We start from the raw sequence: 19,519 nt of genomic DNA on the forward strand, positions 1-19,519 counted from the left end.
GGAGTTGAGGATGGAGCCCGGCTCCCGTAGGAATCCGGACGGAGTCTTCCTGCAACTAAAGATAGGGGCGAAGTCCGGCTCCTGTAGGAGTCCGGACGGACCTTACCAGCAGTTGAAGTTGGGGACGGAGCCCGGCTCCCGTAGGAGTCCGGGCGGAGCTTACCAGCAGTTGGAGTTGGTGACGGAGCCCGGCCCCCGTAGGAGTCCGGGCGGAGTCTTCCTTGCGGTTAAAGTTGGGGACAGAGCCCGGCTCCCGTAGGAGTCCGGGCGGAGTCTTCCTGCAATTAAAGTCAGGGGCGAAGTCTGGCTCCCGTAGGAGTCCGGATGGAGCTTACCAGCAGTTGAAGTTGGGGACGGAGCCCAGCTCCCGTAGGAGTCCGGGTGGAGCTTACCAGTAGTTAGAGTTGTGGACGGAGCCCGGCTCCCGTAGGAGTTCGGGCGGAGTCTTCCTGCAATTAAAGTCAAGTGTGAAGTCCAGCTCCCGTAAGAGTCCGGATGGAGCTTACCAGCAGTTGAAGTTGGTGACGGAGCCCGACCCCCATAGGAGTCCGGGCGGAGTCTTCCTTGCGGTTGAAGTTGGGGACGGAGCCCGGCTACCGTAGGAGCCCGGGCGGAGTCTTCCTCACGGTTGAAGTTGAGGACGGAGCCCGGCTCCCATAGGAATCCGGGCGGAGTTTTCTGTAATTAAAGTCAGGGGCGAAGTCCGGCTCCCGTAGGAGTCCGGACGGAGCCTACCAGTAGTTGAAGTTGGGGACGGAGCCGGGCTCCCGTAGGAGTCCAGGCGGAGCTTACCAGCAGTTGGAGTTGTGGACAGAGCCCGGCTCCCGTAGGAGTCCGAGCGGAGTCTTCCTGCAGTTAAAGTCAAGTGCGAAGTCCGACTCCCGTAGGAGTCCGGACGGAGCTTACCAGCAGTTGAAGTTGGTGACGGAGCCCTGCCCCCGTAGGAGTCCGGGTGGAGTCTTCCTTGCAGTTGAAGTTGGGGATGGAGCCCGGCTCCCGTAGGAGCCCGGGCGGAGTCTTCCTCGTGGTTGAAGTTGAGGACGGAGCCCGGCTCCCGTAGGAATCCGGGCGGAGTCTTCCTGCAATTAAAGTCAGGGGCGAAGTCCGGCTCCCGTAGGAGTCCGGACGGAGCTTACCAACAGTTGAAGTTGGTGACGGAGCCCGGCTCCCATAGGAGTCCGGACGGAGTCTTCCTTGCGATTGAAGTTGAGGATGGAGCCCGGCTCCCGTAGGAATCCGGGCGGAGTCTTCCTGCAATTAATGTCAGGGGCGAAGTCCGGCTCCCGTAGAAGTCCGGACGGAGCTTACCAGCAGTTGAAGTTGGTGACGGAGCCCGGCTCCCGTAGGAGTCCGGGCGGAGTCTTCCTTGCGGTTGAAGTTGGGGACAGAGCCCGGCTCCCATAGGAGTCCGGGCGGAGTCTACTTGCAGTTGAAGTCGGGGATGGAGCCCGGCTCCCATAGGAGTCCGGGCGGAGTCTACTTGCAGTTGAAGTTGTGGACGGAGTCCGGCTCCCGTAGGAGTCCGGGCGAAGTCTGCCTGCAGCCATTGGAGTTGAGGATGGAGCCCGGCTCCCGTAGGAATCCGGACAGAGTCCACCATTAGTCGAAAGTCAGAGGGGACCTGCAAGGGTCAATCCCACTGAGAACTTCGGCTGAGGGTATTTTATGATCCTCGATCAGATGTACCCATTGATGAGACATGATCATGATACACACCTCCTCATCGAAGGTCAATTTGAGTATGTAATGTACCACTCAAATTATGATTTGTCATTGAGAATGACAATACACCATACATCCTTGAGAATGGTGTTTCCTTGACCTATTCGAAGATCGTCATAAGTAGACTCTGACAGTTGGCTTGAAATCATAATATCCGAAATAAACATCCGAAACATCAACTAAGTATGGACTATGATTGAAGCACCTATGGGTATGACCCAATAGGTTGTTATCAAGAATGTCTATTCAGATTCTTGCTATTACCATATATCTAGAAAAGTTATCTCTAGTGAGAGAGCAAATGCATTTATGAATTCAGACAGATATTGAGGAGTAGGTACTTCTATTTTTGATGAGATAGTCAAAATATTTGACTTTATCAAAAATAGATAAACCATATGTGTGTGCAAGAAGACTAGTGGGAGTCCCACTAACTTCTTAATCATGTATGTGGATGACATACAGTATATTGGAAAGGTAGTCCCGATAATGCACTTGATCAATGGCTTGCTTATCACAGATGTTTTCATGGATAAGACTTGGGTTAAGCATCCAGTTTTGACATCTATAGGGATAGATGTAAGTGGATGCAGGGCTTATCCCAATCTAAGTATATAAAATTTATGTTGAAAGGGTTCAACATGAATGGGTGTAAAGGAGTTTACTTACCCATATATTCAATGTACCAAGCCTGATGTGAATCATGTTCTATGCATAATCATTGATTTCAGGTAGATCCATGATAAGATCTTTTGAAAACTATGAAAAGCATTCTCAAAGTACTTAAGAAGTACTAGAGGAGTAGTGAATTGAAAAAATTTCAAACAGCAAACTATATTTATCTCAATTAAATGTTGTTAGTAAAGATTGCTAAGAAAAGTTGCCTGATGAAAGGTTTATCACTGAGTTGGGTGTGGTCTCACTAGGAACCCACGCACAGCCTAGGCACTTTCATCTCATTCATGATTTGATCATAAAATGAGTTAATATTAAGAACATTATAATGAATCAGTTCACTAAGCCTTACACAACAACAGTGTAATTGCCATCCTGATTACATGGGCATCAGGTACAAGGACGATTGGCTTTAGTGCAAGTGGGAGATTAAAAGAATATTGCTCTATAAGCCAATCGTATGGGGATGCGAAGAGATTTTTTTTTATTTTCTTCCTACTCATTTGCATGACATTAGTTATTTTTATTTATAAGATATTTTATTTTATCATTTGCTGCATCATACTTTTATGATTATGATAAACTCCATATATTAGGACAATGATTTTAGAGCCATGATGAGATCATGCCAGTGAGACCTAAAATCTTGATAGTCCTAATCTAAAATATTCCCAGTCGTTGGATCATCGAGTTGGAGATCGATGATTCTGGTAAGACTGGTACATTCTATGTATGCTCGATGGAGAGGATGGTTGATCTCATAACTACTTGGATGATGACACTAATACAAAGATGTAAGTGCTCATTAGAGAATGAGTTCACTGAACTGACCTGTAGGAAGAACATCTGATAGAGCTTTACACTATATCAACAGATGGTTCTTCAGTGGGAGTGATGCATGTGATCTTTTGACCTGAGATCACCATGTACCTTGTGTATATGGATTCTTACTTTGGTTTATTCCCTAGCACACCACTTTGAGATGTGTGTGAGATATTTTGGATATGGTGAAGTATGCATGAAGGTTGTGGGTGGTCAATAAGGAATCGATCACTCCTTGTAAGAGGAGAGAACATCCTATGTGATCTCATAGGATGATGACTCTGAGAGTCTCTGGCCAGAGCAGGGATGAACAGTATAAATGATTTCTACTGATTCATTAACCGAGTCATCATCATCAGATCGAGATACATATGGATAGATATTTGAGTTTGACATATTTTCATACCCATGACCTTTCCGGGATGTTGTGTGATCGAAGGATTGAATTGCACGGTAACTCACCATGAAAAGATAATTTTGATATTTTTATCAAATTTTAAATTTTTAGATAGTCATGACATATTGCTAGACATCAATCTTGACTTGTGGACTCATCAGAATTAAAAGAGTTTAATTCAAAAATCATTTAGAAAGAGTCTTAATTGATTGGGACTCTTGAGCTGACCTAATCCAATCGATTAGGGTTACATTGAGAGTCTGGGTCCACTGCTAGCAAGATTTGGAATCCAATGGGTCACACACAATAAAAATTTGATCTTAGTCCAATCTATTTGAATTTATTATAAATTTAATGGGTTAATTAAATTGCTAGCACATGAATTAATCCAAGTTTCCAATTGGGTTCGGTGCAAAGGTGTTTGTGCTAATCTAAACTTATTGCCTTGACTTAATGTGATTGAGTTTGAACCATCTATTTATTAGTTGGTTTATCTGGTTTATATGGAAGAGTTTCATATGAATCCACCACCTCCATGTCAAAAGCACATGAGAAAAATAAATTGGCATCATTTATTTGGGCATTATGAAGAGGAGTCTTTCTTCCTTACTCCTCTTAATTTCCTTACAAGGTTCCACGTATTTTTCTTAATTCCTCGTGACATATGATGGTGCTTGGGATATGGGGCATGGAAGAGGAGGAAGAGTCCTTCTCTTGAAAAGAATTTAAACACCAAATAATTAATGGGATGCCATATATTTGCATTGATATGGAAGAGTCCATAATATCATGGACTCTTGGTATTTCACGCGTTCTCCATCTCCCACGCACCATATGATGGTCTAATGATTTTTTCTAGCAGAGGAAGAGTCCTTCTGTAGATGAAACACCTCCTTTTCTATGCCACACACCTTGGGATTCTATGCTAAAATTTATTGGAGGCGTGTAAAAACTAAGGAACGCCAAGAGTTGGCGTCCCATGGTGTTCCCTCCTTTTTCCTATTTAAAGGGGCGCTACAACCAAGTTCTATGGGCTATTTTGGGCTATGGATAGGCATGAGAATGAGAGATAAAGATAAGAAAATGTCTGGATAAAGACAAGAAAAAAGAAGAGAAAAATAGAAAAGAAGAGAGGAAAAAATTGGAAAGCATGTGATGCTTGTCTAAAAATCAGTTTGTTTAAGTGTTGAACATCTGATTTAATTCTCGTATGGTGAGATCTTTTGAGAAAAGGTTCCTAAAGAGATTTTAGTGGAGGTCTTGAAGGCATACAAAGAGTGGTGTAATCAGTTCTTGCGAAGGATAATCGACAGCATACTTAGGAAGAAGGCTACAGCACCATGACGAATTAGAAAGGGCCCTGATCAATCCCATGTGGATCACCGTTGGAGGGCTTCTACTTTAAAGTCTTATGGAGAAATCAAGATTACCAATTCATGATCTTCATGATGGTATATGACTTCTGATCTTCTCCTGATATGTATGACTTTGATATTTGATTGTAATCATCAAGGGGTTACTAGAGTTTTTGTATTTGATTTTCTTATTTAATTGTTAAATTATATTTTCAATTATTGAATGCATGTTAAAAATTTTGAAATTCATATTTCACTACATCATCGGAATCCAACACTATGTACTTGGATATCTAGTGAGATCTAGGCTCCTTAGCAAGGGCTATGGTGCCATTGTCTTTGCAGTATAGTGTCACAGCATCTGATGGTATGACAATCAATTCTGCAACTAATCATTAAAACCAGAATGTATCCTATACGTCTACAGTGTACTCAGCTTTCATCGATCAATTATTTGAAACTCTTCCAAGATATCGACATAGAAAACATCTCATGATGTAGGCATTCTACCATCAATATCATACATAAAATCTGAATTGGTGCATCCTCCTACTCCTAGCTTTGATCCTTCTCCAAATTAAAAATATGTCCTCAGTCCTTCTTAAGAGCTTAAGGATATTTTTACAGCAATCCAGCACTCACAACCTAGATACAACTGATATCTACTTGTGACATTCACAACATTAATTATATCAGTTCAAGTACATTATATGGCATGCATCTATGCCCGAGAGGGTAGCAAATCCCTCTCTGAGATTTTATGCTGAACTCTTTCAATATCTACTTTCTGTACTTTATCTATGAAAACATAAGCATCCAATTGCATCTATCTCTATATATCTTTAGGATACTTGCTTTATGTCTTTTATGAAGAAATCTATATTTAACCATATTTTATCTTATGTCAGTATTGGACACTCCCATTGACCCTTTTGAAAATCATATAATTTTTTTTTTTTGATCAAACAATTTGATCATATCATCGAGATGATTATTCCAACTCGAAATAATTATAGACTTTGTGATCTTCTATCATAAAAAGTAAAATTCATAGGCTATTCCATATAGAAATCTTCAGAAGATCTCTTCTTAGGAAAGCTATTTTACATCTCTTTCTTAAAGTCAATGTCTCACATCATCTCGTTGTAGGTTTTGGGATCATCTTTATGTTCTCCATCTCTCATGAGAAATGACTTTCTCTATATCCTCTGTTAAGCATACATAAATACCTTTCGAGAGGATTGGAGATCCTACTATGTGTACAAGGTGGAGGAGGAATATATGTCTACTGGCTCATGATAATAGGTTCTTAAAGTCCTGTGGTTCGTTGCTCTTCAGAGATACTCTCTTAGAGCTTAACTTTCCTCCCACTTCTTCATTTTGGTTAAACAATTTTCTAAAAGATAGCATGTCGGGTCACAATCATATTGTAATCCTTTCAGAAGGTAGTATCCAAACTCTTTTAGGATGAGCTTTATGGACCTATCCTCTAACATATCCACCTACTATCCTAGACATAGGCTAGACATCTTTGAATCTCAAAATAACTAAGATTCAGTTCTCACTAAGTCATATCTCATATGGTGTGGTAGGAACAGGTTTAGAGCGGACCCAAATTCTTAGAAATAAAGCATGTCTCTAAAGAAACATAAATAAACCAGTGAAGTTCATTATGGACCAGACCATATCGTATATAGTCTCATGACTCTTCTTATCTTGTTGAGTTGAGATGTACTAAGAGGGGTCCAATATGAAACTATGCCATTTTATGAGATAATCAAAAAAAAAAATTATTGGTATTGCATCCTCGATCCGATCAAAGTATCTTTAAAAATTTTTTAATTTGCTTCTCTATTTTATATGTGAATTCTTTGATCCTTTTAAAATTTCAGATTTGTATCTCATATACTTACCCATACCTTGACTGATCATCGATAAAGATAACAAAGTAGAGACAACTCCTTGATTAACATATCATATGGGCTACACACATCAAATGTGTACAAGGATAAGTATGTCAGTGATCCTTTTTTTTTGTCCTACAAAAATAGCTTAGTCATATTTCCTCTAAGAGATGATGCACAAACTAGGTATGACTTGACAGTCAATGAGCCCAAAAACCCATAATTCTCTCGTTTGTTAATTATTTCTTCTCCAATATGACTTAGCCTAAGATTCTGCATATACTTTAAAGTTTATCTCAATTCTAGATCTCTCAGATCTAATGGCATTCACTACTTGCTCAATTAAGTTTACAGATGCATCACCATGCAAATAATAGAGACAGTCTCTAAGAACTAAATCTAAACGATAATTATAAAGGATAGATACCTATGGCCACAGCAGCAACTGTTGCCCTATAACCAATTTAAGGATTACTTTCTCAGCCCTCTACCTTCCCATCAACTCTACATTAGAGTCCACAGCTCAATTGGAGAAGAGGAAATCATAAGGATAGCATTAAGCAATTTCGACATACCTACTCTATGTGTGTCTTTATTTCTTTAGGCTCTCCAGGTATTTATCACTAAACTTTTTCAAAGTTTCTTTGTTATCAATACTTTGATCAATTCAGATAAGATACCATGATGGTCTTTCATATGGTAGTTTACCATAAACTATCCATATAAACTAATCAGGAATTGCAGGATCAAATCCATAAATAATACCTTGTACACGGTCATGTCGAGCCTTTTAGACTCCTTAGTGTCCTCAATCATTATCAAATAACAATCATTGACTGACTACCCATCACACATCTTATGTGCTGTGTGACTCTAATCACCTCACAATACTTGTAGATGAATCAATATGTCGTTGACAGTGAACATGTGCTCATGCATACATTGAAGTTCATCTAACATGGACTTCAACATATAGCACCTATCTTTATTGACATTGTCCATCCACTCATCAAGTATAGCTCATTGACTATGGGTTGCATGAGTTGTTAACATTAGAATAATCTGGTAGAGAATATTTCTTAATTTTTTAAAATTAAGAATAATTCTTAAGTTTGTGAGTCAATCTATATAATCGGTTTCGATTAATCGATTGATATCTAGGATTCAAACTAGAGGGTTGGAAGCTACAGAAAGAACAACAGAGAGCAAAGATTCTAATTGAATGTTTGCACTTATTTTTATAATTTGCTCTAGGAACTTTTAGATGCAAAAAGAGACTCACTATTTTATCAAATCTCCTACACTCTTCGGATGGAGAAACGAAAATCCTAACGCGATAATTGAATTTCTAGTAGATGCTGTGATCCCATTGATACCGTGCACCTCACCTAACACTTATTGATAACATGAATAAACACCGATGCATGGACAACTCTTTATCCAAATGCTTCTCTAAGCATGTTGCAGTCACTTGGTCTCTAAGTCATATGGGCTCACCTAATAATTATTACCCACACTCCTTAGTTAAACCAGATCCACCGTTCATAAGCAAGTAAAAAGCCATCATTGAATCCCTCACCTAATAGTTATTGGGCCCAATCTCATCTTTATTTTGAAGCAACTCTTTGTTAATAGAGTGGTTGCGTATTCTCGATGTAACTGAACCACTGTGACCAGTCGAGAACAATCAATGCTGTAGCATGCCCACATATCTACAATGGTGGAAGACCTTGGATTTAATATTTGTGGAGAGATTTGGATTTAGATCTCATCTAATCAGTCATCACATGACTGATGTAATTGGCATGGGCTCAATCAAACCACCAAGCAGCTATATTTGAGACTCAATCTTTCAAATTGATCAGGTAAGTAAAGATTGGTGGGGGTCCCCCCATTACTTTCCTTAGATACCAATAAATTAGTCAAGTAAGTGAACGAAATCAATTAAATAATCACTTTTTAATTACTTGTCTTAGACACCAATTGGACAATTCATCCGAATAGGTTAGCTTAGGTGAATCAGATTCGGTCCATAGAGCCAAATTAGGTCCTTAGGTTAATCGATTCTACATATGGGTGTCAATCGATTCGATCAACAATAGTTGTATGATCTTGAGTTTCATTGACTTCACCCTAATCAACACTTGACTCGGTTTGATCAGAAACTAAATCGATTTAGGCCTAATATGATCAAATCAGAAACCATTTGATGTAATCCAATTACATGACCTAATTTGATCTACCCATGACCAATCCCTCATGCACAAACACTAATTTCAGATCTCAAAATAAAATTTTTAGATCTAAATTTTTTGCATGAAGAGTAAATTTTGATCTCAAAATAATTTCAGATCATGCATACAAATATGTATCATATACATAAATAAGTTAAGGTCATAGAAATAAATTTCAGCCCTAAACATATTTTCATATATCATATATATGAATCAAAACAGATCTCAAAACTCTTTTCAGATCTAATAACAAAATATATATCATATATATGCTATAAAAATCAGATCTGAAAGTCTAATTTAATTAGAAATTTTAATATCATTTTAGGACAACTATTCAGCATAACAATTATGCCAGGGTAACCTTATGTCAAAATGACATCAAAAACTTTTCAGATCTGAAATTTTTCTCTACAGATTTTAGATCCAAATTCTAATTTCATGCATGTGATGTGACTTTGATACCACTATTGGAGTTTTATGGTTTTATGCATGCAAATTTTTCAAAACAAATATGCAGCGAATTTAAAATTTTTGATTAAATCTAATTTAATCTAAGCATGCATAAGATCATATCTTCAAACCATAAATAGGATCATCATATGTGAGATAAGATTCAGATACAGAAATCAAATAGAAAAAAATAAATTAAGAACATATCTTGGTATGGATCAATCTTCATCGCAAACTAATGATCATGGATGTCTTTCGAAAGTCCCTTGTAGCCGCACAAGCATCCGACCTCTATTGGTATCCACACGAGACTCTGATCTAATCAAAAGTCGTTTAATCTCATCGGAGTGCTAGCTCCCTTGCAGAGATCGCATCTTGATGGTTGAAAATCTTCTTTTCTCTCAAGACACTCTTAAAGAAGAAGAAGAAGTAGGAGGATATTGATCTCTATGCTAAAGATCATAAGAAGAATCTTTTCTTCTCTTTTCTTCCTAAAATTCATGCACCAAATTTTTATAATAAAGATGTAAAATTTTGTCAAACTTTTGGACAAAGAGAAGAGGAGACATCCATGTCTAAATATGGACAAAAAGAGAGAGAAGAGATATTCTAACAATCAACTTTTAATTGTTGCAAGAAAGAAGAGATATGGACTACATTACCTCATGCCCACATCTTCACGCCGTCCCTCATTTTTCTCCCTTGATTTTTCATGCACACACTCCTCCTTTTTGGGCATCAAACCTGATCCCTTCTCTGGTCATACACATCCCACAAGTCCATGGTTTAAATAGGCATAAGAGAGTTTGATTTTGATTAAGAGATGGGAGTCCAAAATACCTAGGACTCTAGCTTATTTTGTGCCGCCCATACCTCTCCTTGTGTGCCCAGGTTTCACACGGTGATTAAGGAGATTTCTTTTCTTTCTTACACGTTAAGAAGAGGTGGAGAGGTGGCATCCAAACTGATTGTGGTGTGGGACTTAGTTGGTGCATGAAAGGAAGAATTTTAATCCCATGGACTCTTAGATTAGGTGGCTGTTTTAAATCAAATAAAAACTCCAATCAATCCTAATCATATTAGGACCAGATTAGACCCAAATAGATAGAGAACCAAATATGATTTAGACCCAAACTATTTAGATTAGATGTCACCTAATTGGAGGAGTCCTAGTTCTTTTAGACTCTTGCTTGATGTTTGAGTCAAACTCAATTTAATCCTAATCCAATTAGAATTTGATACACCCATGAAAATAAAAATTTCTAATCCAAATAGAACTCATGCATCCTAGTCTAATTAGAAATTGGGTCAAACCCAAATCTTAATTCAAATAGGAATGATTCTCCCATACAATTTGGATTATCTTATAATCCAATCAGGTTTGATCAAATCAAACCCATGTCAAGTCAAATTAAATTTAATTTAATTAGACTTGATGCAAGTCCCATAGCTCAATCAAATTGAGTCACTTAGCAATTCAATTACTAATTAATCCTCCTTTAACTCACTAACTCTTTAGCGAGTTACATAATACAATATTTGTATTGGATCAATCATCAATCAAATTGATAATCAAATCCTGATATGATTCATAATCGTAATTCAACCATCTGATCAGTCAAAAGCTTCTTTTATGTGTGACCTCATAGGTTCTATTCTGTCTGGTAGTGGATATATTATGATCCCTATAATAATATCATTGAAACTCTTTTTAATAGATTAGAACAATTCTAACTCTACCCACCAGGGATCATCGATTATCAAGATGATGCTCGTGGGTCTCACAATCCACCAGTGACACCTAACAGCATGTAGTGACAATCCAGCAGAATAAAAGGTATGAATCTCTAGGTGCAGTTAACATATGATATAGTCCATCTATCGTGAGTCCCAATCGGATGGCAGATCATAGATGAATCGTCAAACCTCATCATCGATCATATGATAGATTCAATCAGCTCGAGTCCATATGTGATGTTATGGAAACTCTTTTTCATCAATCATACTGCTATGGCATAACTTAAGGACTCAACCTCTTAAATCTCATAGGACTACTCCCTTCTGCTAGGATCGATAAATCCCATCTTGATGACACTCCACTCCTACAGTGATCAACTGTCGCCAACATCCACTACAAGACTCATTGAGATGCATGTTGATGTGTTAGTCAAACTCCAACAGCCTCACTGTGAGCAGTAGTGCTATCTCAAATCAAAAGACCAGTCATACAACTTCATCATCGAAAAAAATCACTAACGAGTGAGCAGACATCCATGTGACTTTTCGTGTTGGTCACACTCAGTGCTAGTTGTTCTCTAACAATCACCTGCACTCTGCTCTAGTGTCTCTACACTACAGACTCGAGATCCATCTGTCTGAAGAAGCAATTCGTATACTGATCTATTCGGATCAATCACCATCCCCATGATGATCTATGACCAGGAGCAATTTAAGAATCAACCATCAATGACATATGTCTCAAATTTTTAATTCTTTGAGAATATGTGTCATATCTTGTTAATCCCTTGAATGATTCATGGATACATAAATATGAATGATAATATAAATACCCATAAAATACAAAATCATGTCCTAGAGATATGATATGTATCAGTCAAAATTGACTTTTAAGACATACATCCAATATTAAACCTGAACCTTATGTGTAGTGCTAGCTAGACATAGTCAACTCTTCAATCCCGTTTGACCATAACTTAATTCTAATCAAGTTAGCTTATATGTTCAATCAATCAAGTATTTTCAAATTGGACATACAAACATAAGCCAATATTTTTCTACAGTGTCTGCCTTGTGTGCATAACTCCATAGATTTAAACACTAAGCCGATAGCACAAGAACCGATTCCTGCATTAATCAAAATACCATCTAGTAATAATTTTCGATGTCCAAATAGATGAATTATCGTAAAAAAATATTTTAGAACCTATACACATGATTACCACATAATTCATTCTTTTGATCTTGGATGCTCTAGGATGGTCTAACTGTCCACCGAGATCGCTTCATCCACATTATATTTCAACCTTTGAAATCTATCTCATAGATTATCCTAATCAAGATTTTACTAAATTAAAATACAGCAATACATCAACTTCAATAATTCGAAGGGGTCAATCCCATTTTGATCTATACACAGACTTCGTAAATATTTGACTGTACCCAATAGCTTTCCGTCACTATATTAAAAATCCAGATAGTCCGGTACCAAAATATAGTGAGTTGCTTGCAAATCACTATGATGATCTCAAGATCTGAAGGATATTTATACCCATATGCTTTGTGAGCAGTTCTTAACAGTAGAATGCTCAGCAGGTGAGTCACTTGTTCAATGACGATGTACTCCTACATCTCATCTGTATGCCATACCAACATCACCACACTCCTTAGTTAAGAGGATAACCAATCCATATGGCACACAACGACCTCCACTCAATAAACGTCATCATCCTGTAATGACATATTATTTGATTGCGAACATGTTTAAGAACTATATGATAAATCCTCTTTATCATACAATAACATAGTTCTAAAGACTTCATCACAACACAAGAGTTCAAAGAAGATATAACTTTATGATAAAAAATATCATAATAATTTTTATTCATTAATTAACAAAAAAAAAATTCAATCATCACACGATTGATTTTAGAATACAATTCCCAACAAATTCACCTCAACCGTTCAATTCTTAATGCATGTCCTCAGTGAACAGTGATTCCAATCAACCTCAACCTCGGATTAAGTACTCTCTTTGACCGACCTATTTACAAATCAACCATGAGAGTGGAAGGCATCTATTATAGATTTGTACCTCAATCTCAGCTTAAGCAACCTCGTCACCGTCAAGCAAATTATAGCTAAACTACAGGAAGTGGCATTTGTTAGATTGGACAGACACGATAATCACCTAATATAATTTGTTGGATTAGCAGCAAATCTTCTTCCTCAATATGATCCCTTCTTACCTCAATGGATGACCTACTTCAAGTCGATCAACTTTAATTAGCAAAATTCTACATTTATTGATTTTAGCAACCTAATAGATCATCTAGGTCGATCCTTATTGAATTACTATATTTGTCTACAGACTCTCTCCAAATCTAAAAAGTCCAAATAAGATAGAACTCCTTTACGATCGAATCTTCTGTAAAAGAAAAATCCTTCTCCGAATCTATCCATCCGACAAATTTGAAAATCGCCAGGACTCCGAGTCGAATATGTCTCAAACTCCTCTCCTATAAATTAAAAACTTTAGGACCCTCTAAAGATACGCAATCAATCAAATCCTAATTCTCTTCTTTCATCATTCTCCATCTCCTGACTTGAACATCGAAAGATCTACATCAGAGCTGCCTCCTAGTGTGAACTTATTTTGCAAGTGTTCAAACAAAGTTCCAACAATGAATTCACCTTGACCACGACTACTTCGGCATCCGACCATAGATGGAGAGATCGGCAGCAACAATGAGAATTTACGATATCCTCCTTATCAAACGTACGAAATAAAAGTGCATGTGACAGTGCAAATATCATTTAATCAACTTGCATGACAAAAACTCATACAGAATGCTTATAATTAGTTTATGTTTATAAATATGGCACAGTCAAGCATATCACCATGGCTGAATTAGATAGTAGATATCGACATGTCAGACAGCCAGTCCAACCATCAATTTTACTATCTTTTTCAAAACTCTACTCCGATAGATTTGCGGGGCACACTATCACTCCAGGGACTCCTGATCATCGGCATCCATTCCAATCCACTTTGTGAATGAAAACAGGAATTCTTTGAAATTCACCTTCCCTTTCTTGTTCCAATCCATTTCTTCTGCATTGAGAGAGAATAAAGGGTTAAAGCACAACTCCAAATCCATGAACAACATCAAAAATGAAAGAGGACATACTAAATCGTCTCAAAGTGATGTGCTTCGGTGATTTCTCCTTTGTAGTCGTTTCATTAAATGCCAGCATCATGTCCTTCCTTTTAATCTTGCCATCACCATTTTTGTCTAGAAATAGGAATGCATCCACGATTGCATCAAAAGTAGCTTCAACCTGTGGTGATCCAATTCTTGACATCTGATGACATTTCAAGACATGAAATGAACTAACACATAGCACAAATATTATCTGCTTGTACAATAAGCAAAAATGGATCAAGCAGTCAAATGTGTTCTAAATACACGGTCAGTTGCAGAAGCAGGCTCCATCAGAAGATAGATTAGACAAAGGAGAATAATGAACTCATTGACTTGTATACCCTCATTTCCATCCACATCACAGTAATGGTAAAGACCATTTATCTCCTCCTCAGTAAGATGCACTTGAAGTGTACTCAAGCACTTCTTTAGTTCTTCAAGATCAATTGTTCCATTTGAGTCCTCATCTGTAAAACATGCCAGCAGGCATTATTAAAATTTTGATATAGTAGTAAGTAATTTAATAAGAAATGGTCTATCTAGAATCAAACCAAGTCATGTTGACTACACAATGTCTTACTAGACACAGATCCAACAAGAAAAAGATGATTACTAACTCACCGTATTGTTCAAATACATCCTTTATATTTCCCAACCCATCTTTGAAGTGAGGGAACCTCATGATTATGCTGTTCATAGACCTGAAAGATCGCTTTCTTGATGCAGCTCTCTGCTTAATGGCTTCAGTTACTTTCTTCTCAAGCTTTTGATTCTGTCTCCTATACTTGTTTGGGAACTCACATTTGATAAGTGCACCACCCAATTTATGAAAAAAGAAAGATGTCAATGCAGGACATGGGTGAAAAGATCCTGAAGGAAGACACATGAACACGTAACTTGCATGGAATCTTAACGCAAATTTTAGTGAACAAAGATGTTAATTTGCATATGTAGGTCACAAATAGCAATCTGGCATCCTTCAACAAATCTTAGAGGAATTGTAACGAGAAAGAGCATAGTACTCCAGATTGGAGGCAGGTTTTTCTTTTTCTTAAAAAACTGGTAGAGGTACTTGTCAAATCCTTTTTGGCAATTCAAAAAATTATTGCTTGAAACATTAGTTAGAAAATATATTTAAAATTAACCCTTAGTAGAAAAATATACTAGATGATTCCAAAACTACAGAAATATAGCATCAGTAGCAGTTAAACTCATCTTATACTCACAGCATGAGTAGCGGTTAAACTTCCTGCATCTCATATTCATGTAAAAAGCCAGATAATCAACTGAATTCACAAGTCTCATGCTGACAATCTAAAACTAGAGTCTAAAGAATATATGGGGATTAGGGGAAATAAGTAGATGTTCTGTATAATGCTTATCTATTTTGAATTACAATGCTTATTTGTTAAGCTCTTTGGTTGAAAATTGATCGACAAAAGTCTTGGTCTGAGAGAACTATTTGCCAAGTTGTGGACAAGTAGAAATCATGTTCAATTGTAAACATTCTATAAATAGTAATTATTCAACTATGCCACAGTTCTCCTAAAGATTCAGCAATTCTTCGGCATTTCAGACACCCCTGATCCAGCCAAACGTAACAGATTTTAACTTTAAACAAGAGTGCAATCCATCCAAATATGGGAGCATTTATACTCATTAACAAGATCATTACTGCCTCATTGCTTCTACTGTTGGACATTAACTTAGTTCCCTAAATCCAATGAATGAGCATCAGCAGCAAATCTGAGGCTACCTCATCAACCTAAGCATCTATTTTCACACGGGCTACCTTCTTGAAGCCAGTGATGATTAATGCAGAAGAGTTCTAAAATGATTCAAATAAAAGCATATAATAATTTTGTAACAGTCAAGTAACCATTACTTTGAGATCTCTACTCACATTGAAGATAAAGAGATCTGCCATTCCCTAACATTCATGTTATGGTCTATAGGACACTGTAAAAGATTCAATAATTTTCAGTTGCAAGCAAGTTTCCTACAATGACCAATTAAGAGCCTGTTTGGATGATTGGGACCAAAATCTTATGGGATTCATAGGTTGGGCCAATACAACCAGCAAAATCAGGTCTTTATTTTCTCCTTATGTGATTCGGGTCAACCCACTCCAAACATACTCTAGGTATTTACAAATGTAGGCCTAACCTAACCTGATTTTACTGATTGTACTGGCCTACCCATGAATCCATAGGATTTTGGGCCCAATCATCCAAACAGACCCCAAGTCAATATAAAGTCCTGGCTTTGGAAATCTTGTCATGTCCTTGCAGTATTAGCATGTTAAATAACAATTAGGCCATCAGAATTTTGAAGAAGCTATGCATTCTATCAATGAATTGGCTGCCTTTATGGTTGTCATGCTACTTTGTTAGATTAAAGATGACGAATCTCAGAAGCCTTCACAACACAATGAACAGGAGGCTGCAGGTGTTAAATTCAAGAAAATGAATCAAAGAAAGGAGAATGCCAATAAGACATAATTAAGGAAGCAAAGAGGATGACCTCTTCCAACAAAATGACATTGTTCTCACAGAATTTATAAAGAGAGTGGCAAAACAATGTTGTGGGAGAAGCTCGAAAGCCAATTTGTGTAAATACTTGAAAGTGTCAGAATGATGCCATAAAATGAAAGTTTGGATCTTGAGAAAGCATGATGATCAAGTTAACTAGAAATTGTCGGAGTTCATCAAGAAAGAGGTTAGTAGAGTTTCAAGAAAGAAGATAGCAGGTATAGCAGGTTACAGGATTATCCTCACAAAAGCAAATAAATGGGTTTCAGGTGATTGTTGTTGGTCCCATTAAGACAATGTTAGTTGTTCATTGCATGGGAAAGAGAGTTTATGCTTAACCACTGCTATCATGTTTTGAGAAATTTTCAAGATTGTCTGATCTTTTCTCATGCTTCTTGCATGGTAGCAGAAAACTTCTATATAGGTTGCAGCACCAGCTCCAGAAGTTCTTAGGAAAGTCACATGGACTTCCTATTCTAGATTTACTTGAGAGGTCTGCATCCTGCACCCACAATCAAAACTGCAGCTAACCAAGTAATCTTGCCTATTATAAATAGCAACTAATTTTTTCTTTATCATCATTTCTGCTTTGTATTTTATTATTCTATATTAAATGAGTAATAAAGCAAGTCTTCATATCTCCATTTTCAAGCAGGGATATACATTAATAACTCTTCCATGCAATTGTTAATTTGAGGGTGCCACCTAATTTTAATGATGAATTGGCTTATTGTTTTGATCTTTACAAGACGAAATAAATCCTAGAAGTTCCTCAACATGCGATCAATCTTATTCATATTGTCTATATGTTAAAACATTCTAACATCTGGATGTCATGGTGCAGGGAATGCCAAATTGATCCGAACCGGGCAGTTCGGCCCATACCAAACTGAATGGATACCATGGTGATGGCATATAATAAGTTGTTTGCATAAAGGTTACACTAGGCAGTTGGGACAAGGTTGATGGTTATACTTATGATTGTCTTAAAAAATAGTACTGCATTTGGTGCTAGTTGAATCAAAAATAAATGGAGTTTTAACTTGTGTGCCATGGAAAAAGATGATGAATTTGAAAAAGGAAAAAAAAAAAAAGCTACAAGATCATCAAGACAGTGAGTAGTGGAGCACCATAAACAAGGAAATGATGATTTTATATATGGTTCTGGCTTCCCAGGAAAGAATGCTCATTGCTTAGCGGTGGTTGGACTTGGTATTGGAAGCAAGAAGCAGCGTCTTGCCGCGAACCGCCCATTTCAGGGCGTACTGAACATACCGTCCATAAACCAGGATGGTATGCCCCTCCTAGTTTCGGAACAAGGGCCAAACCACTCGGTTTAGGCCCAACCTAGCAGTACAAACCCGAACTAGCCATTACAACCCTGGTTCAGGGTTGTTTGACCTTCTCTTCCCTATAACAATTGAGGGGGAGGCAAAAAAGGCCTCCCATGCCTTCTCTGCCTCTCCTCTTTTGCCTTTTTCCAACACAAAAAAAAAATCGAAGAAATAGGCCCTATTTCACAAATTTAGCCTAGATCGAAGCCAAAAATAGGTAAATGGCCTCTCCCCTTCCTTCTTCTCCTTTTTTTTATTTTTTCAAACCTGTTGGGTATAAAATACTCCCCAACCGAAGTTCGTGTCAGGAGTGACCCTCCAGGGGTTCTACCGATGTCCGACCTTCGGCGACATCTTTCCGAACCTCTCCGACAGCCGAGCCTCCACAACATTCTCAAGTTCTGCCGACGGATAAACTCCCACCAGCGTCGACCGGATTCTTCACGACGGACGGACTCCATCCAAGTTTCCACGATGGTCGACCACCTTCTAGACTTCATCCGGACTCCTACGGGAGCCGGACTTCGTCCCCGACTCCGACTGCAGGTAGACTTCATCCGGACTCCTACGGGAGCCGGACTTCGTCCCCGACTCCGACTGCAGGAAGACTTCATTCGGACTCCTACGGGAGCCGGACTTCGTCCCCGACTCCGACTGCAGGAAGACTTCATCCGGACTCCTACGGGAGCCGGACTTCGTCCCCGACTCCGACTGCAGGAAGACTTCATCCGGACTCCTACGGGAGCCGGACTTCGTCCCCGACTCCGACTGCAGGTAGACTTCATCCGGACTCCTACAGGAGCCGGACTTCGTCCCCGACCCCAACTGCAGGAAGACTTCATCCGAACTCCTACGGGAGCCGGACTTCGTCCCCGACTCCGACTGCAGGAAGACTTCATCTGAACTCCTACGGAAGCCGGACTTCGTCCCCGACTCCGACTGCAGGAAGACTTCATCCGGACTCCTACGAGAGCCTGACTTCGTCCCCGACTCTGGCTGCAGGAAGACTTCATCCGGACTCCAACGGGAGCCGGGCTTCTTCCCCGAGCTCTGGCTGCAGGTAGACTTCATCCGGACTCCTACGGGAGCCGGACTTCTTCCCCGAGCTCCGGCTGCAGGTAGACTTCATCCGGACTCCCATGGGAGCCG

The 19,519-nt window shown here is 38.7% G+C and overlaps 1 protein-coding gene across 1 annotated transcript in view; it reads right to left on the reverse strand.

The window, feature by feature from the left end:
* Positions 1–14,085: 14,085 nt before the first annotated feature.
* The window catches only part of LOC105035454 (probable calcium-binding protein CML22), a 78,145-nt gene continuing 72,711 nt past the window's right edge, over positions 14,086–19,519 (reverse strand). The window contains exons 2-5 of the mRNA XM_010911017.4: positions 15,127–15,375; positions 14,770–14,972; positions 14,491–14,665; positions 14,086–14,414 (exon numbers count right to left, since the gene is read on the reverse strand). Of these exons, the coding sequence (XP_010909319.1) occupies positions 14,308–14,414; positions 14,491–14,665; positions 14,770–14,972; positions 15,127–15,375 (734 nt within the window). The 3' untranslated portion in view covers positions 14,086–14,307. The remainder of the gene's footprint in view (positions 14,415–14,490; positions 14,666–14,769; positions 14,973–15,126; positions 15,376–19,519) is intronic.

This window comes from Elaeis guineensis, chromosome 9 (assembly GCF_000442705.2).
Source record: "Elaeis guineensis isolate ETL-2024a chromosome 9, EG11, whole genome shotgun sequence".
Taxonomy (NCBI): Eukaryota; Viridiplantae; Streptophyta; class Magnoliopsida; order Arecales; family Arecaceae; genus Elaeis; species Elaeis guineensis.